This window comes from Chiloscyllium plagiosum, chromosome 41, assembly GCF_004010195.1.
Source record: "Chiloscyllium plagiosum isolate BGI_BamShark_2017 chromosome 41, ASM401019v2, whole genome shotgun sequence".
In the NCBI taxonomy this organism is placed as follows: Eukaryota; Metazoa; Chordata; class Chondrichthyes; order Orectolobiformes; family Hemiscylliidae; genus Chiloscyllium; species Chiloscyllium plagiosum.
In genome coordinates this window covers 4,239,212-4,260,727 of record NC_057750.1, presented here as the reverse complement: position 1 = coordinate 4,260,727, position 21,516 = coordinate 4,239,212, and the positions used below count along the sequence as shown (strand labels likewise).

Sequence of the window (21,516 nt, the reverse complement as noted above, 5' to 3'; positions counted from 1 at the left end):
GGCAGCAGTGCTAACCACTGTGCCACGGTGCCGCCCACTGAATTTAAATTCAGATTGTGAAATTTCATGCAAGAGAAGAAGCAAACAAAGATGTTGCGTTAACCCTTACTTTAAGGAAACCTGCTGAGTACATGCAAGAGTTCAACAACTACTGAGGATGGTCACTCATTACTACAAAAGCCACACCAGCTATCTACCAGATTCCAGAATTCACACAAAGAACTTTAATTCTTTGACATAAACAACGTCTTCTTAGAACACAAGCTTGTAATTCCTGAAATATGGAGAGACACTAAGAACTGGAGCTACAATTAAAAAGGTTTGATCAAGGTTTATTCCCTGCAGCCCAATCCCATTAGAAATAACTATCACAGCCAAAGGAACAGTTCCAAAGCATTGATGCTGTGCCTGGGTGGATTACCCTTTATGTGAGAAATGTTCTTCAACAACAGTTGGCCACAGTTCTAAAGCCTTCCCACAGCCTGTGATGATTTGGATATCAAATAGACTTGGTTCCCATGCAGGTTTCAGAGTTCAGTATCTCTAATAGGCCTCTTTTATTTGAAAAATAATTTGACAAAATCAGTTTCAAGTAAATATTCCTGTCATTTTGGTTTAGTTTTCAAATCCTCTACATGCTTACACATTCTTTCTGAGTGCTAACATAGTTCCTCTGAAGTTTTCAACGTTGTTGAAAGAGGACATCCCTGCAACGTGACTCAACAGCTGACAGATTGTTGTTAAATCACAATGAAGTACAAGGCACTGCAAATCCTATACCTGATCATGGATTATTGTTGGTAACAACGGTTTTAAAAAAATCTTCTGCAAGTTTTGAAGATAGTTGGGCAACTTTCACTTCATTTCAGAGTGGAGAGCTGAGCTCAAAGCTGCTGTCAAATGCATTAAAAGTGTACAGCACACTCGGCGTTACACAACAAGGGAGGTCTTTTCAATTGATCTCTTATGACAGTTCATGCAGAAACACCAAAGCAGATTAATAAACTTTGAAGAGTTCAGACATTTTTCCACCTAAAAAAAAATCCCTCCCTCTCTGAAATACCCTGAGGCATTCCAGCTTTGTACATTAAGACCCAATGTGCTATTCACTAGAGCAGAAATCCACTGGAATTAACACATTAGTTTCTCCCCTTCTGCCAACACTACAGGGTATTTTGTATAGCAACTTTAGCATCATTGTGAAGTGGTTTCAGCTTCACACTAAATTCACCAGAGGAGTGTACATTGGTCTTTAAAGCCAGAGGTGACTAAAATGAATTGAAACTGTTCCACTATCAGGTTATTCCCAAAGGCAGATTTCAAAGATAACTGTAGGATCAAAGTCAAGCCCAAACAACAATGTTACAGCTGTGTAATCGCAACTCATTTACTCTGCCCACTTTATACAGAATCCAGAGAGAAAGTCTGCATTTTTATCATGTCTTCAACCTAGAAATTATTCTGTCGATGGTAATTCATCAGAACAAAATCTAGATGGTGCTCCTCCCCAACTTCCTCCAGGGAATTCCTGGATGAAGTTTCAGTGTTAATAAATAACTTGAAGGGATTCAACTTATAGCAATAGCACTGGAACAGTTCATTCATTGGCAATGGTGCAACCATCTATCCTGTAAAAGAATTTGGCTAATGCACATCTTTTTTTTTGAAACCATTTCTTAACATTTTTGTATTTTAACATTGTTTGTTGTTTGGGGCCTGTTTTGCATCACCATTTTAGTGTTTTGTGTGTTGCTGGCATCTGTGATGCATTCCAAGAGTGCACTGTCATCACCATCAGGTACTGCCTACATCCCAGACATTCCTCTACCTTTCATCCCTGTGGTGGGCAAGGGTGGACATTGCATCTGTGTACTCAGGTAATTGTGGCACAGTCCATTTCCTCTGATCAGGAGGAGGAGAGTAAAACTAGATTAGGAGGAAGGAATGAATTCTGGCCACTCACTGATAGGACCAAGAATAGAAAAAGAACAGAAATTATGCCACTTTACCAGTGGAGAGGAGGAGTGGAGTGGGTGAGGCGGCAGGTAGTGTTGGCAGCTGTGAGCAGTGCAGACACTCAGGTGGCTGTGGCCACAGCAATAGCGCTTAGTTTCAGGGTCCAAGCCTCGGGCTCTGCACCATTATGTACTAGGGACCTGGGAGGAGCAACTGTCACTGGGGGAAGCCTTGAACTTCTTTCTCCCCTCAGGTTTATAGTAACAATTAGGAAGTAAAACAGCAACCCCAGAAAATAAAACAAAAGCTGCACACTACCACCACCACCACGTCTTCCACAAGTAACTCTTCATCCCCATCGTTTTGCACTTGAAAGTGAGTTCTAATATTATTGGGGACAGCTCACTTGGGTAATACATTAGATATCAGGCCCTGCCCATTCCTGGAGTCATCATAAAAGTTAAAAAGAAGTAATCAAAATACGCAGAGTCCCCTGTTACCTGCGGATAGACCCAGGTTAACAGAGAGAGAGATTGTTTCTATACTGAACAAGTAGCAATCTTTTTTGCAAACAAAAAAATTATTTTAAACACAGCTAACACTATGAACTGCTGACATAAATCTGCTTCTAAACTTCCCCTTCCCCTGCTCTCCCCCAAATATATAAGGATTAAAAAAAAGTTAGTTATGAGCAGAGGGGGAGAAAACTGGGGAAGCAGTTCAACCGCCTCAGTCCACAGCATTCATTGAGATTATCCTTTTGTTTGCCAGGATTTTCTGTTAAGTCTCTTTTCACTTATTTGTAGGAAGCTCACAGGCAATTGGTACTTTAAATGCAAAGTCTCTTAGTTAATAGTTAAAAGACTACTGCTTACAATGACTGGTGAGGGAAAATAAACAGGCTCTCGTATGTTATAATATAATATATTATACTGGCAAGATAGACAAAGCATCCCCACGTGCAGAAGTCTGAAGACCTCTGCCAGTAGCATGCACACCCACAAGCTGTTCAGTTACTCAAGGGACAAGTCAGATAGTTGTCAGGCTGATGCCTTTGTCATCTACAACTGGTCACAACTCCACAACCCAATGTGTTATTTGTTGCCAGCCATATTTTACCAAATACATCCACTATGCCCCTGTTTAGATTCACACAAACAAACAAGTCTACTCCATTGCGTTTGGTCAATGCAGCAGTGTAAAGACAACTTCCAATGAGGTTCAGTAACTTGCTTTTACTAAACTGTAGCAATTCTTGCACAATTTTAAAACAGTCCTTTTTAATTCAGCCCACAATCAAAAATAGGAATAAGAATATAGTCTTCACAGTATAGCATTTGGTGGACTGTGATTTTCAATTCATCATGCAATGCTTGCCTTGAGGATAGGCTTGACAGGCTGGGATCATTGCCTTTTTGAGGTTTATAAAATCATGAGGGGCATTGATAAGTTTATGACAAGGATCTTTTCCCTCGGGTGGAAGAGCTCAAAACTAGATTACATACTTTTAAAGTGAGAGGAGAAAGATTTAAAAAGGACATGAGGGGCAACTTTTTTTATTCACACATGTGTGAAATGAACTACCAGAGAAAGTGGTGGACGCAGGTACAGTTACAACATTTAAAAGACATTTAGATAAGTATATGAGTAAGAAATATTTGGAGGGATATAGGTCAAACGTAGGCAGGTGAGACAAGTTCAGTTTGGGAACATGGACTGGTTGGACTGAAGGGTCTGGTTCCATGCTGTATGACTCTTTGTTGTTTGGAAAATGGGACATTTGAAGTCACGAAATACATTATATAAATGAAAGGCTGTCTGCCTTATAAATGAATATGCATCAACAATTAACTACTGACTAAATTGGCAAAATTTCAATAGAAAGATTATAGCAAACAAAATACACCTTCAAGGGAAGTTCTGAATGGATAACAAATGCTGGACTTACCTAGAATGTTTACAAGAAAGGACAAGTAATAACAATAAAAAAAGAACTCTGTTCAGCACACATCCTAACATCTGCTGACACCAAGAAAAACTCCATTGGAATAATACCATTTCATGGCTTCAAATCATAGAGTTCAATGGGAGCCATTTTGAACATCGAACATGACAGCATTGTACAGACCCTTCAGCCCTTGATGTTGCGCCGACCTGTGAAACTAATCTGAACCCCATCTAACTTACACTATTCCATTATTATCCATATTTTTATCCAATGACCATTTAAATGCTCTTAAAGTTGGTGAGTCTACTACTGTTGCAGGCAGGGCTGACTACTCTGAGTAAAGAAACTACCTCTGATATTTGTCCTGTATCTATCACCCCTCAATTTAAAGCTGTGTCACCTCGTGCTAGCCATCACCGTCTGAGGAAAAAGGCTCTCACTGTCCACTCTATCTAACCCTCTGATTATCTTGTATGTCTCTATTAAGTAACCCCTCAACCTTCTTCAACAATAACAGCCTCAAGTCCCTCTGCGTTTCCTCATAAGACCTTCCCTCCATAGCAGGCAACATCCTAATAAATCTCTTCTGCGCCCTTTCCAATGCTTCCACATCCTTCCTATACTGCAGTTAACAGAACTTTATGCAATACTCCAAGTGTGGCCACAACAGAGTTTTGTACAGCTGCAATATGACCTAATAGTTCCAAAACTCAATCCTTCTACCAATAAAAGCGAACACACCGTATGCCTTCTTAACAGCCCTATCAACCTGGGTGACAACTTTCAGGGATCTATGTACCTGGACACCAAGATCTCTTTGCTCATTCACACTACCAAGAATCTTACCATTAGAGACCAGTACTCTGTATTCCTGTTACTCCGTCCAAAGTGAATCACCTCACACTTTTCCACACTGAACTCCATTTGCCACCTCTCAACCCAGCTCTGCAGCTTATCTATGTCTCTCTGTAAGCTGCAACATCCTCCTAAACTGTCCAAAACTCCACTGATCTTAGTGTCATCCACACATTTACTAACCCATCCTTCTACGGCCTCATCCAGGTCATTTAGAAAAATGACCAACAGCAGTGACTCTAAAACAGATCCTTGCAGTACACCACTAGTAACTTTATATCTGTGGTCCAAACAATAGTTTGAGGTCACACATGAGTGCTCACAGTTTTTGATTAAATTGCTGTAAGATTCCATTATTGAGTATTCTTCACAAAACATGCACTGGGCAAATCACATTGCAAATTCTACCCCCATCACGAAGTCGAAACACTGCTGCCCATATCCTCCAGCTTTAAAAGGACATGCAGCCACCTAACGGCCATAATTGCCAAAAAGGGAAACATGTTTAAAGAAAACACATTCCTGTTCAGTGCTACATCAGAGTGCATAGTGACCACAGCAGGGGAGCACCCTTTGAACAGCTGAGTTTAAAAACAGTATTTACAGGGCTGTCATTTTGATATTACTCTCAGCTGACTGTTTAAGATCAATGATAGTTTTCTGACTTGTATGTCCACTCTAAGAACGATCATGCAGGCCCATGCCTTCCACAGGGCATGGAACAATGTTCTCAGTGAGCACCCAGGATGCCCTTATGCCTTCTACAACTCACCTAAGCCAAGTATCTAATAAAGATTCCTCACCTACAGGTTACACAAGCTGTCACTTTCTGTAGTGTGTGCGCAAACACAGGCTACTTGACTGTGAAAGAGATCACAGACATGCTTGATACCTACATAAGAGGGATATAATTAGAAAGTGATTAGAAATGAAAGTCCCTACTCTCTCCTCAGACCAAGGCCACGTGCAGAATCCTTAAGTGAACAGCAGACTCAGCAAAGCTGAGACCTGACCTCTGAACCTTCTGCTCAGCCTCCAGGCTGCATTTTCACTCACACTCCAGCATTTGACATCTTTCTTACTTCTAAAGATTGGGTTATATAGATGACTCATTTTACCTCAGATGCATGTTTTCGTTACTGAAGCTGGTGTTATTCGAAGGACCACAGGTTTTTATTTTATATCCTTTATTTTGGCCATTGGCACTGAGTGTTGGTGAGGAGTCCCTCCTCCTCTCCAGGTGAGGTGGTGTCCGGTCGAATACCCGGTTGTTGTACTCCTGCAGTCCACTGTAGGTGGCCGAGGTCTGCATTGGTTTCTGGGGTTTCTCTCTCCGTGGTGCTGGCCTTGCAGATTTAGCTGTTACTGCACCTGAAGCAAATGGACTGGAGGCATGGAGGGTGGTGTCAATGCCGCTGTCACTGGATGCTCCTTTCGCAGAGGTCTCAAGGTCAACCTCCATATGCTCCATATTGTCAAACCATCTTTCATCACTGTGGCCGCTGGAGGCATTGCTGGACAGAGTATTGCTACTTGACTGGCTTGAGTAGTGGGCATCCCCCTGTTAAGCAGCAGACACAATATTAGAATCACAGCTGCAGACTATGCAGTGCCCTTTGAGAAGGCTCAACATAGACAGCCCAGAGAATTATTCCAGACAAGGGTCAGAGACTGTTGGTTCTCCACTCTCCTGCTGCACTTTTCCACACACTGTAGTGAGTGGGTTAGAATTACTAGCTGCAAAGCATAGAAACAGACCACAACTCCAGGAGCTTAAAAAGGATGATAATGAATCTTTCCCACAAATCCTTCAAATGGGGTGAATGTAGTTCTGGGGAAAATTATAAGTACATACAAATCTAAAGTTACATTACTCAGACTCTAATCGATTGCAAGTTGTACTTGGTTAAATACACTATGGAACAAAAGAGCAAGGCGGTGCATGGTTTGAACTAATATGATTTCAGCTTAGCCAGTCATAAAAGGTATTACAAGTAGCTCCTATATCTAGCAATATTACATCATTCTAAATGCTGACCACTATCAGTTATTGGTGAAAAGTAGAATTATTAGTGCCCCTCCAAACCCTAACAGCCATTCCACAGTCACTATATTACTAAGGGGAGGTATTCAAATACTGGGATAACATTCCACAGGCACAGGTTGGCTTGAATCTCACCGCAGTAGCTGGTGAAATTTGAATTCAGTAAAGAAAATCTGGAATTAAAAGCTAGTTTAAAGGTGACCATTAATAACTTAATTGTGAACCAGATGGATTTTCACAATGTCCTTTAGGGAATGAAATCTGCTGTCCTTACCTGGTCTGGTCTACATGTGACTCCAGACCCACAGCTATGTGATGAATTCTTAACTGCCTTCTGGCTCTGAAAGCCTTTTCAGTTTAAGGGTAACTAAGGTAAGGCAACAAAACCAGCCCTGCCAGAACAATGAAACAAAGGGTAACAAACAAGCCTGGGCAAAGCAAGGGGTGGAGAGTCAATGTTACCTTGTAGGGTGCTGTAGAATCATTGCTTTTAGGAGGTTTGGCGAGCATGGATATACAGAGCCCTTCACAAAATCAAGATGTCTTAAGAACTTTAAGCTAACAAAATACTTTTGAAGCACAGTCACTGTTGTAATGTAGGAAATGAGAGTTAATTTATGCAGCAACTCCCATTAACAACGTAACATCACAATCAGATCCTCTGGTTTGAGATACTATACTGGAGTGTAAGAGGTTAAGAGATGACCTTATAGAAGTTTATAAAATCATGAGGGGTATAGAAAGGGTTAATGGTAGGGGTCATTTCCCTAGGATGGGAGATTTCAAGACAATGGGGCATATTTAAGGTGAGAGGAGAGAGATTTAAAAAAAGACATGAGGGGCAAATTCCTTTTTTTTTGGAAAAATGGGTGATGTGTGTGTGGAATGAACTTGACAAAGTGGAGGATGTGGGTATAACCACAATGTTTAAAAGACATTTGGATAAGTACGTGAATAGGAAAGATTTAGAGGGATATGTGCCAGGGGCAGGCAGTTGGGGCTAGTTTAGTTTGGGATGATGTTCGGCATGAACTGGTTGGACCGAAGGGACTGTTTCTGTGCTGTATAATTCTACGATTCCTTAAAAGCTAATTCTTGATCATGATATAAGGGATCCTTAACCTTTTCTTCGAAGTATTGACTGTGGAATCTTTGAAGGGGCAAGTAGATACCTGGTTCAACAGTTCATCTGAAAGATGGCACCTCAGACAGAGCAGCACTCCATCAGTAATGCACTGGATGTCAACCTAGATCTTGTGCCAAGCACCCAAGTCCCTGGTGTGGGACTTGATCCCATGACCTTTTGATTGAGTGTGCTATCAACTAGACATCTTGATCTTGAGAAATAGCATTCTTTCTGTAATAGAAATTCTGTAAAGAAAACTTGCTATACTTTAATGTAATTGACAGTAGCAATGGGTTTGGCAGGACATGCTAGCAAGCAATAGCTTTCAGGATACATGCAGTTGCTTACTTTGGAATGCCTGTTGGGGGAATCCTTGCCTGCTAGCTCTTGTCTAGCGAGACGCTTATTGATATTGTTTCCGGAAGGTGAATAAACTTTGGGCGCAGTAGGCACGTGCCACACAGGATCTGAAATTGAAGAGTTACATTTTTAAATTACAATAACCCTTTATTAATACAAATAGCTTGCAAAGACAGATTAATTTCAACTCCAGAAGGCTGCACAGAAGTATCTTAGCACAGGACACAAGTGGTGAATGTATTACATTGTTCATTTTTTTTTGGCAAATATATCTTTTTCTCCTATCCTCCTTAATTGTGCATAGACTTCACTAAGCTCTTGCCTCACTGCTACTGGTATAACATGTAGTGCGGTAACTTTGAGAGCCTGGGCAGGCTTTTTAAACTGTGGAAGACCTTGCAGAGGACTGGAAATTAAAAGAGAAAGTGATGCTTCTACATGTTCTTGATCAGTACTTTTCTGGAAAATTGCAATAAGGTAAATCAAATTTATGCTCCGATTGCAGTTTTTGGTTCATTTAATGTATTGTACAGTATAGCACAACACCTATGGAGCAAGGAGCAGTGGAGGTCAAGTTAATGTGATAGCAGCTAAATCATAAACAGAGTAATATGATACCTGCACCTAAAACTGTTCTATATGCTGACTATCAAGTGATTATTAGTCAAAGGAGGAGTTAATGACACCCCTTCAAACTCAAAAATATTCTCTTCTGGATAATCATTCCCGCTTTGGGTACCAACTGCAGGAAAGATGCGTTGACCTTGGAGAGGGTACACAGCAGATTCACCAGAATAAGATTGGGTTTTAAAGCTAATTTAGGAGGATGAATAATTCTGTTTTATCGCTCTTGACTCTGTAGGCTGATGCTGAATCTAAACCAACATATTTAAAATGTTTACCGGAATGCAACAGGATAGACACAGAATTAAACATAGTCTCTAGTGTGAAAGCCTACAAACAGGGGGGGGGGGGGGGACACCTTTTTAAAATGGAAGCTAGATCATTAAGAATGCTTTCTGATTTCACATTCTCATGCCAAGGCCAATGGAAACCCGAAACAGTCTTCCTGAAGGACTTTGGGTCATAATCATTTCCACGTCTGGGATGGAGATTTATTTTAAAACCAGTTACATGGAGCGAAGTAGAGCTAAATGGAGTAGATTGATAAATCAGCCACTGAATGGTAGAGCAGGCTTAAGGGGCTGAATGGCCTATATTTCTTCCTATGTTCTCACCCAATGCTCGCACACATCTGACCAAATTTCTTTCCTCTAATCCTTGGGCTACTAGACTTAACTGTGGTGCTCTCTCTACCTCTCAGGCTGGGGTTGACCACGTCAGCACAGTATATGAGTCATTAAGAGCTGACAAAGGACCACTTATGTTCTGCAACCACTACCAGTATAAACACAGCTGTGCTGGTCAGATATTATTCTTTAATTAAACCCTGAAGAGTTGTAATCCAGTACAAAACAAATCCTTCCTCACATCTACTTTACAATGCTCGCTTCAAGTAAAAATAGTGACAGGGTGAAGAGAGGAGGGCTTAGAAATGAAACAACTAAGACAAAATTCACTTGCAATTGCTAATTCAAACCTGAGCAGTGAAAAGATTCCAACAGTATGATATTTTCAGCAAAAGCTGCTGTTAACAGACTGAGCGAGCCTATCTCTGCAGTATCTCACAATTATAGCGCACTTCAGAATGGAGTCTTTGAAGGGCTGCCTGGCATTTGCAACTGATTCTACACTCCCTTTCAACTATGGGCTTCTCCTGTGTATGGAGGATAATGGCCCCAATCCACACACCTTTTAAGTGTCCTATTTAGAACCCTGTGGCTTTATGTAATGGTCATTCAGGCAGAACTGTCAATATTGAAAACAAATTTAGAAGTGTTTTGTTTGAAACTGGGGATATTGCCTTGCAATAAAAGCACATCTAAGTGTAAAACTGTAAGAGTCAGATAGGTACATTATTTGCTTTTCTCTCTTCACAACCTACTCAGCTGAGATTACAAGTGAGTTGGAAGAAGCAAAGGCCATAAAACATGCTATGAATGTGGAACTTTCAGTCTCTGCAGCAGCAGTGAAAGCACTCTATCCCCAACCATAGCACGATGCACAACTCCCAACATCTTATCTTAAAAACACAGCCTATATAGCCTTGTACCTTATGCTGTTGTAATGCCCCTACTCTGGGCCATAAAGTTCGGGTTCAAGCTCTACCTGCCCCAGACATGTGTCATAATGTGAATGAACAGGTTGGTTAAAAAAATTCCATACCTCGAACACAGACCAGTACCAGAATTAGGAACAAAAACAGCATCTTTAGGGTGTCTGTGGTGCAGTGGTAGTGGCTTTCCCCAAGCTAGAAGGCTGAGGTTCAAGTCCCATTTGCTCCAGGAAATGGCAATAACACTTTGAAAAAATTGATTAAAAATATAGATATGACCTTGGATTAACGTGCGAGGAGTTGAGGCTATTGTATTCACGCCAGCTTATTACAGAACAAAAGTAGCAAAAAGCTATGCTACAAATCTAATTTAAATTCAGGTTTGAGGTGAAACAACAGTGGAAGTGGCTTTCTGTTACAAAATAATTACTTATGTTGTTCTGTTTGCTTTTTGAAAGAAAATTCAAGTTTGACTGAAGAATAGCCAATTATCTAATGAGGAATTGATTTGCCCATAATAAACAGACAAATTAATGCAAATGGGTTCAAACTGTCCTACATGACAGCAATAATTAAATCAATGGGGTGGCACTTCATCTGGCAATGGGAAAAGAACACAGGGTTGCTAGTGCCCAGGGAACTCTCTCTTGCACACATCAGGTGGGGGGGGAGAAAATTAAAGAAACATTAGCACCTGTCCCAAAAACAAGAGACAGTCAGTAGACAAGTAAAACGTCTGTAACAACAGCAATAATTAAATCAATGGGGTGGCACTTCATCTGGCAATGGGAAAAAAACACAGGGTTGCTAGTGCCCAGGGAACTCTCTCTTGCACACATCAGGTGGGGGGGAGAAAATTAAAGAAACATTAGCACCTGTCCCAAAAACAAGAGACAGGCAGTAGACAAGTAAAACGTCTGTAACAGCGACTATAAATCATTACCATTCTTATTTCGCTCAATTGTGCTGTCCTGGCTGGTTAATCCTCCTGATAAGGAATCACCACTTGACATCACATCATCTCTGTTGTGATGCTCATAAGGCACAACTGAACGTTGGCCTGCACCTCCTCCAAACCTGTTAGTGAAACGAGCATAGAACATGCTGCAGTTGAGGATCAAAAGCATAAATATAAAGGCGCTGCGAAATAAACATGGAGCATTAGTTTTTACATAACCTTAGTTTTAGTTAACAACAAAATTGGTCATTGAAAAGAACTGATGTTTGCAGCAATAGTCTTAAATTAAATACAGTCTAAGGTGCTGTTTGCATTAAGAGTTATACATAAAACAAATCTAACAGGAAGGTTTCACATCTTCAACAGCAACCCCAGCTTCTCTACATAAATCCTGCCTGCAGAATGAGATCATCCTTTTGATTAGGAGGATATGGCATCAAAACTGGAAGCAGACTCTCAAATTTAACTAGCAATATCTATAACCTTTAAAATCCTCTCAGCAGAAAAATTAAGTCAATTCATCTTTGGTAGCAGCCATCTTTATAGTTCCACTTTTCCACTTTGTAACAATTCATTCTTAGCAAGCCTTGTTAAATATCAGCGATCAGAGATAAGCTATCAAAACAAGAAATCTACCATTGATCCATTTACATAGAGTCTTTTATGATCACGAAACTGTTGTTTCTGAGGGGTAACTTACACTTTTAAAAATCCCCATCATAATCTCTATTCCTGATCTCTACCGGTCATGCATCAACTATGATGGCTCGGTGTCAGATCCTTTAATGCAGGTCTGAAACTGACATTTGCATACTGTACTGGAAGTAACACTGTTCATCAGTGATGCACATCAGGAACTCATCAGGGATCCTTACACAGCACCTTCCAAACCTACAATCTCCATCATCTAGAAGGACACAGGCAGATTCATAGGAATACCATGACCTACAAGTTCCCCTCCAAGTCATGCACCATCCTGACTTGGAAATTCCTTCAGTATCACTGGGTCAAAATCCCAGAATTCTCTTCCTAAGGGCACTGTGGTGTACCCACATCACGGGCAACAGTGGTGTAAAGTGCCAACTTACAAGCCTCTCAAAGGCAGTAGGGACAGACAGTAAGTACTGGTCGAATCAGTGTCTCCTACATCCTGTGAAAGAATTTTTAAAGATGTGACCAGTGTCGGTTTTCTTTTCTTTATGTCTCAACTTGACTGCAAGTGGAATGCCCCACTGCTCTGTACAATTGGTCTTTTGAAGTTACAGAAATATCAGTTTTTCCAAAATAGAGCCTGTGTTCAAGATCAAGGATAGATGAAGGTTCTCGTTCACAGCATGAACTGCAGATGCTGTGAATTTTCAGTTTTTAAAAAATTTGTTTCAGGTTTAATTTTTAATCAAGTTTCACACAAAGCAAGAGGCTACTCTTTATATTTCCGTGCATAGGTAAAATTCTGCAGGTCCCGGAAACCGGACATAAAAAAACACGAATCACTCATCAGGCCTGGCAGCGTCTGCGCAGTGTCAGGAGAGTCTGATCAGAGGTTAACAATCTCCGATGTTAACTCTGCTTCCACAACATGCCTTGTTTAAAGGCAAACTGTACTTATCTGCGTACAGAGATTGGAATTCAAGTTATCATGTTAAATAAGATGAGCAGGAGGATTTTATTTTTTCTGGCACCACTCATGTGTTGACAAGTCATATGACTTTTACATAGTACTGCTATGATCTCACCTTTATGACCATTTAACACAAGGCAGCTCTCCTTTTACAGAGTTGACTTCACAAGAAAACCATAACCTTCCCTTTTAACTGTTTGTTCAGTAAACACAGGTCAAAAGTCTATATAATTGGCATTTAATGTTGGACCAGGTCAGTTTTTGTTTGCAAAATTTTAAATTGAAGATTTGGAAGTTTCAGAGAACAGAACACTTTTTCATCCAGAGTGTGTGTAATTCCAGAGGGACAGAAATTATGCTGCTAACCTGGCTTGAAGGCAGATGAAGTGTAATGCCTCCACACTTGTGCTGGTCAGATTGTGTCAATACCCTACATTCACAGGGCATGGAGATGGAACCCTTGCCAGCAGATATAGAGACATCGTTTCAACACGCACTCAACCAGTACGAATTCACAGCTAACAAGTTGCAGGATATATTCAGGAGAATAGATCTGGCAGAATAGTGTGCAATTCCTGACAGATGCTAGTGTATTTGATCGCATTGACTTTCTACTGCAACAACTGCTCCACCAACAGACCAGCTGATTGGCACATCTCCATATTGGAGGGGCATAGCAGAACGAGAGTGGGACAGCCACTCCATGACACTAAAGTCCAAAATCCTTTAAAGAAAACTTCCAAGTGGACAGAGCCAGATGAATAATGTTCAATGGGCGAGAAACCAGAGGAATTTCAAAGTATTGTTGGACACTGGGAGCTCATTAGAACTCCTTTTAATGTTCCACAATGCTTCACCAAAACCATTTTGGCACCAATAAATTGACAGGCAGATTTCAACATATAAATCTAGTTCACAAGCACCCTACTTTCACCTATTTCCTGAAGAATACTCTTGCTCAGCAACAAATTAAATCAACCAGCTGTCTGGTGCTGTCTAAGCTGTTCTCTAATAAAATCTCAACATTTCACAGAGGGTAGAGGAATTGGGATTTATTATGTGACAGAGAGCCAGGATGGATTTGGTGGACTGAGTGGCCACCTTGTGTTTCACAATGAATCTATGAAGGAGTTGATTAGTAGTACCATTTCCTGTCAAGGCCCTTCATGATCATGAATATCATTATGTCACAAAGGGTTGTGGTTTCTTCTACCATAACCTGATGGTAAAAATTGCCTGAAATTGCAGCCACCCACAAACATTTTACATTTTTAGCTCAGATGCCCAATTGATTTATTCACATTTATTGGTATTGCTGCACAGTTGGATAAACAAAAGCAAATCAGAAATCAGTCATGCAATACAGCATTAATAGTTCTGTTGTTACTTGAAAAGCCAGTTTGATGTTTGAAAAGTTCCAATTGATAATGGTTGGTTGCAAGCTGCCATAAGTGCTGAACAGCATCCAAAGACCAAACTGAATGAACAGCCCAATTAAAAGGAAGTAATCTGCAGAAGGTTTCTGTGCATCTACATGAGGATTTAAATATTGCATTACCAGTCAATTGCATGACTCAATTATCTGAAATGTAAATTTGAAGAAGAAGTCAATATCTTACACAAGCAGGAAGAAAGTTTTCTCCTTGACAGATTTGGAGATGCTGGGGTTGGACTGGGGTGGACAAAGTTATAGTCCAACAGGTTTATTTGGAAGCATTAGCTTTCGGAACACTGCTCCTTCAGGTTGACAACCACCTGATGAAGGAGCAGCGCTCTGGTGTTGTGTGATTTTTAACTCCTTGACAGAGGCTATGACTGGCGGCATTGATTTAAGGAAAAGGAAGTTTAGAGGGATGTGAGGAGACAGTTATAACCCAGTGGGATTCTGAAACTCACTGCCTGTAACAGTGGTAGAGGCAGAAACCCTGTAAGGCTATGGGCCAAGTGCTGGAAAATGAGATTAGACAAGTTAGATGGCTGCTTCTGACTAACATCAAAGTGATGTGTCTTCTGCTGCAGAACTCTAGGACTATATAAATCACTGGTATGCAAAGACAAGGTACTAGCCTGCAATGATTTCACAGTTACAGATGCAATGACAGTTCTGTTCATAGAAATCTTCTAACAATCCAAGTGAAAACTGAATCGTGAGTGACATGTCTAAAATTGAAACTTGAGCTCATGTTTTCTCTTAAGATTCAGCGGACATTCTAACACTTTACTACTTTAGATCTACAAGAACAGCAGCTTTGTTGACATAGTTAGTACCTAACAAGGCCACAGTCAGGCATCCAATTTCAGTGTTAGCACAGCTCAGTTGTGAACACACTCACAGAGTCAGAAGGTTGTGGATTTAAGTCCCACTGACTTGAGCACAAACTGAGGGAGTGCTCCAATGTTAGACCTACGCACAGACAGGAGGGAGTGCTCCACCGTTAGACCTACGCACAGAGAGGAGGGAGTGCTCCGCCATTAGACCTATGCACAGACAGGAGTGCTCTATTGTTAGCAAAGCCCTCATTAAACCCAGGTCCTATCAGAGATTTAAGTTCAATGCAAAATAGTTCACAAGACTGTTTCAAATAGCTCCCAGTTATTCTGACTAACATCTATCCATCACCTGTTTTCATTAAAAAAAAAGAGGATGATCTGGTCATTATGTCATTATTATGTGTAGGACCTTACTATGCACACTTCCTGTAGGACATCAATGAATGGCTTCAAAATGATAGCACTGGCTATAAAGACTTCATAGAAGTCTGTAACAGAAGCTGACAAAATGATGGAAACTTACTGGAAGCTGAAATCAAAGACTAAGATTGGTAACTCTAAAGAGTATTCATGCCACCCTATTGCCCAGTACTTAAGTACATCACTGTTACATACTGCCATTCAATTATTTTTTTAAAAACACACATACTTTTCACTTCCAAATCAGAACAGAAAGCAAACAAACCCGATTAAATGGCATGTTTTCTGGCACCTTCTTGAACAGACCCACTAAACTAATTGAAAATGTAAAGATATTCTAAAACTAAAAAGGATGGCATCTCAATTTCAATGAAAACTTCAGTTACCAGACAAGACAGAAGTCTTAGCATTATGTGGAACACTCAACTGAGATAATACTGTCTGGTATAAAAACCGAATACATACAATAATGTCTCCTCTAGAGGACAGTCTCATTGTACGTCATCAAACACATGCACTCCACCAAGCTGAAGTTTCACTGGAACAATGGTGTACAGTTTCACCAACCTGAGCTCAATTCTTACTTGCGTGTTATTGTTCAGATGGAATTGTACAGGTTATTTTAATATCTGTGCACACATCTGGGCATAAGAGGTCAGCTTTAAATGGATATGTTATTTGTCCTTTTAGGAATGAGCTGCATGGGAGCTTTGTATATATTGGATTTTGACAAAATAGCATTAACCAAGATTCAAGCCTCAGTGGTAAATGCATTTCACTGTATGCAAGCATTAAACTCAGCAACTGGCCCCTATAGCTTCAGGGTCTGTTAACAGTGTTAAAAATTTGTTTAGCAAATGAATGCCCACAAAGCTATTTTAAGTTGTGGAGACTTGGAAATTCCAACTTATAATAAAATGTCTGCTGAAATATTTATAGTTTCACCACCTCACACTCTGGATATAGTTTCAGTTGTACTACCATAAACACTGCTTTGAATATATTAGATGGAAGAGAGGTTGTGTATCACTGCCCCAAACAGTATCATAACAAATCACAAACTTCACACTTTGATATCCTCCCTTACAACTAAAGAAAGTCTGCCAAATGTGAACAAGGTCATGTCACCTGGAGCATAAATCAACCTGCAACTTTTGAATTCTTTTCTTGAATTTCAACAATTTTTAAAATAGAAGACCAGCCTTAATGTACTAGTTATTTAGAACCACTTGTACTAGCAATTCTTGCAATATTCATTCGATAGGTTGACTATGATTCTTCCCTCACTCTATGGCTTGTTCATTATTCACTACTGCCTCATGGACATTACCTAAACTATGCAAATACACCATGTCGCATCACTATCTGAAGGAAATGCTTCAATAATTCTCAGTTTCAGTCTTTCCACAGAGGAATTAACTAATTGCTAAGTGTTATTACTCATTCTGTTCATGAATGTGCAATCTAGGTCTTTTACTAGGATATACAATGCAGTGCCCTTATAAGTTCATCATCTTCCCAAGAAAGAAATCAAACTTTAACTTTTAAATTAAATTTGCACTTTGTAAAAAAAAAAATAAAAAGACATCCAAAGACTGCATAGGTTAGTCAGAATTAAAAGAGCACTCATTACTTAATTTGTTTAAAAAAATGCACTATTTGATAAATTCCGTAATTTATAAACATCATGCAAATTAATTTGCAAACTAATCTACAAATCCCGCCCCCCCCCTTCATTCTTCTAAACTCCAGTGAATATAATCCTAACTCAATCTCTCATGCCAATTCCAGGAATTAATTTGGTAAACTTTTGCAGCATTCCTTCTATAGCAAGGACATCCTTCCTCAGAGAAGGAGACCAAAACTGCACTCAACATTCCAGGTGTAATCTCATCGATACACTATAATCGCAGTAAGACACCCGTGTTCCTGTACTCAAACCCTCTCTCTATGAAGACCAACATACAGTTTACCTTCTTTACTGCCTGCTGCACCTGCACACTTACTTAATGACTGGTGTCAAGGTCTTGACATTTATCCATATTATAATATACTTACCCATGCATGTGCCCACCCACTCAGCCAGGCCAAACCACACTGTAACATCCCTACAACCCCCACACAGCTCACTCTTCCACCCAGCAGTATGTCATCTGAGATCTTAGAGACAGTACATTTAGTTCCCTCATCTAGGTCATTAACATATATTGAGAATAGTTATGGTCTTAGCACAAACCCCTGTGGTATTCAACTGCCTGCCATTCAGAAAAACACTCCTTTATTCCGACATTGTTTCCTGTCTGCTAAATAATTGTCTACCCATTTCAATACAGTATCCCCATTCCCACGCACTTGGATTTTACACATTTAGCTTTAAGTAGGAGTTTGTCAAAAGCCTTCTGAAAGTTCAAATATACCACATCCACTGGCTCCTATGACCAACTCTATTAGTTATAACTTCAAAGAATTTCAGTAAATTTGTCAATTGTGACTGCCCATAACTGTGTGTAATTCTACTAGTGTCTTCAAAGTGCTTTGTGTTAAAATCCTTGATAAAGGACTGACATTTTCTCACGACCAGCGTCAGTCGAATATTGTCTAATTGTTATCCATTTTCTCTCTCTGTCTCTTCTTAAATAGTAGGGTCATATTAGCCACCCTCTAATCTGTAGGAACTAATCAGAACCTATAAAATCTCAGAAGATAACCATTATTTCTAATGCCATATCCTGAATGCCCTCTGGGATGTAGATTATCAGACCTGGAAGATTCATCAACCTTCAATTGCACAATCACTATTTCTCTACTAACTTGGATTTGCTTCAGTTCCTCACAGTCATTAAACCCTACATTCCCCATCATTTCTGATACATTATTTATGTCCTCCTTTGAGCAGACAGAAGCAAAGTATGAATTTTGTCCAGTCATTTCTTTGTTTCCCATTCCACATACCTATCTTTCTGACTTGTAAGCCATCCACAGCAATTTTTACCAATCCTTTTCTCTTTAAAACTCTATTGTTGGGCAAACTTTAAATAAAGTTCGCAAATGTCACAACTAACCAGCAGTTATCCCACAGGTGCAAGACAACCTCGCCAAATGAAGCAGTCTGCAATGGAGGTGAAAGAATGGGTGGGATGAAACGCATTGGATGGATGGTGTGGTGGGAGCAGTGAATGCTATGAAGGGGTTGCAATGGTGGATAAGGATGGTGCAGGAAGGAAGGGTGGGTGAGATGCCATAATGGAATGGGGTATTATGACAGGGATATAGGAATAGGATGGGAATGGAATGAGAGGAACGGCATCAGATAAGGGTTTTAAGTAGGTTGGTTGCAATCAAGAAACTAAGCTCACTGCCAGTGTCTGCTGCATTTGATTCCATTTCTTGGGAGCAGAAACGATGTGGAATTATGGCGTTGATTTATAAAAAGGGCTCTGCTCCGCTGGCAGGAACAAGATGATTGGATTTTTTCCATTAACGTGCTAGGTTATCATCTGGCAGGGAATCCCTGTGACCTCAGGATAATCCAGGGATGATTTAATATGGAGAAAATTCAGTAAGCAGCGGTTGTATAAAATGGGGCAGTGGTAAACAGTGCAGTTGCAGTTTTCAATGTGTGAACTAGAAGTAAAACTGATAAGGAACATGTATGATTGAACTTTGCTGAACCAGCATTTTGACCTCTGGTATTTAATATTTTGCACTGTAGCTTTATGCCAGTACAGAACTGAAACTCAAATTGTAAATGCTGGAACTCTAAATTAGAAAGCAAACATGTTTTGACACAGACAGCACATCCATCAATAGCTGTAAAGGTAGGCATTAATTCATAGGTAGAACTTCCAGCAGAACTCTACAAAGGGTCTATACCTTTGCAACAATGCTGGCTAACCTGTTGAGAACTTCAAACAATTTGTGTCATAAAAGCAGAGAGTAAGATATATAAGGCAAGGCTGGAAATGAAATCTTAATAAAGGGGTGACAATTCCAAATAATGGTTGATAAAATCTGCAATAACTTGCTATACACAAGCTTGTGTGGATTCATAGTATCTAGAGAATAATGAAAACCTTTATTAACTACTTCATTCCCATCATATAGCTGGTCACAATATTCCAATTACAAATAAAGAAAACTGTCAATTGAAGTGACACTCAAGCATCACACTGTCACTTAAATCAAGAGCAATGGAAGAAGGGGAAGGAAAAAAAGCAAAGTCCAGAAATCACCCAAAAGCTTTAAGCGAGGACATTTTTACAGACTCAATTCTGTTCAATTCTGACTGAGGTGCCCTTCACATTTTAAAATACAACCTGCACAGTTCCAAGATGGCATTTGAAAAATCAGAAAATAATGGAAATACACAGTCTGAGAAGAAACACAGGAACATCTCAAGGCTATATCTTGAAATCTGATGAAGCGAGGTTCATAACGTTCATTTTCTTTTTATTTTCAGCTGCCAGTCCTCCTATCGTGCATTTCCAGCAAATCTGATCATCTTTCAATAGCATGTACACAGACTAAAGCTGTGTTGTGATATTAAAACTTACAAAACAGGAGCAGATCATTCAGCCTTTTGAGGCTGTTCCATCATGCAATACTTTACAATGATGGCCCATCCAATTCTAAGTTCAAATTCAAGTTGAAATCAAATACTGGAGTTCACAAAAGGTCAGACAGCATCCACAGAGGGAGAGCAAACTAACATTGAGCCTAGATGATTCTTCATCAGAGCTGAAGTGACGTGAGGCGGGGACTGTATTTATGCTACAGTTTGGAGGTTGTGGCGAGGGGGTTGAATGCCAGGGGAGAAAAGATGTCGATAGTTGAAATTAAGTGATGGGAATGTTAGAACAATGGTCTAACTATCAGACTTGAAAGAATAGACAGTCCCACTGGAGTGGGGAGGAGAGAGGAGAGAGAACATGGTGACAGAGAATGTAACAAGATACAAAGAAAGGGATTGGGAGATGGCTCCCAGTTTGAAGATGTTGAACTCAATATTAAGTCCAGAAGGTTGTAAAGTACCGTGTCCAATGATGATAGGTTGTTCCTCCAGTTTGCGCTGTGATTTACTGGAACTGACAGATAAGTGGACATGTGAGCAGTACACTTAAAATGAACTCTGTGGGAAGCTAGTGAAGTGATTGCTGGGCCTCTTGCTGAGATATGTATATCATCAATAGTCACAGGTGAAGTGCCAGAAGACTGGAAGTTGGTCTCTGTTTAAGAAGGGTGGTAAGGACAAGCCAGGGAACTAGAGACCAGTGAGCCTGACCTCAGTGGTGGGCAAGTTGTTGGAGGGAATCCTGAAGGACAGGATGCACATGTACTTGCAAAGGCAAGGACTGATTAGGGATGGTCAACATGGCTTTGTGCGTGGGAAATCATGTCTCACAAACTTGACAGTTTTTTTTGAAGAAGTAACAAAGAGGATTGATGAGGGCAGAGCGGTAGATGTGATCTATGTGGACTTCAGTAAGGTGCTCGACAAGGTTCCCCATGGGAGACTGGTGAGCAAGGTTAGATCTCAGGGAATACAGGGAGAACTAGCCATTTGGATACAGAACTGGTTCAAAGGTAGAAGACAGAGGGTCGAGGTGGAGGGTTGTTTTTCAGACTGGAGGCATGTGACCAGTGGAGTGCCACAAGGATCAGTGCTGGGTCCTCTACTTTTTGTTATTTACATAAATGATTTGGATGTGAGCATAATAGGTATAGTTAGTAAGTTTGCAGATGACACCAAAATTGGAGGTGTAGTGGACAGCGAAGAAGGTA

At 40.2% G+C, this 21,516-nt stretch overlaps 1 protein-coding gene across 4 annotated transcripts in view; it reads right to left on the bottom strand.

Moving 5' to 3' along the window:
* sipa1l3 (signal-induced proliferation-associated 1 like 3) overlaps nucleotides 1-21,516 on the bottom strand; it is a 240,262-nt gene that overhangs the window by 39,710 nt on the left and 179,036 nt on the right. For all 4 annotated transcript variants that reach the window (XM_043680772.1, XM_043680771.1, XM_043680774.1 and 1 more), the window contains 3 exons: nucleotides 11,409-11,542; nucleotides 8,278-8,396; nucleotides 5,878-6,320 (listed from right to left, as the gene is read on the bottom strand). In XM_043680772.1, coding sequence (XP_043536707.1) covers nucleotides 5,878-6,320; nucleotides 8,278-8,396; nucleotides 11,409-11,542 — 696 coding nt within the window. The remainder of the gene's footprint in view (nucleotides 1-5,877; nucleotides 6,321-8,277; nucleotides 8,397-11,408; nucleotides 11,543-21,516) is intronic.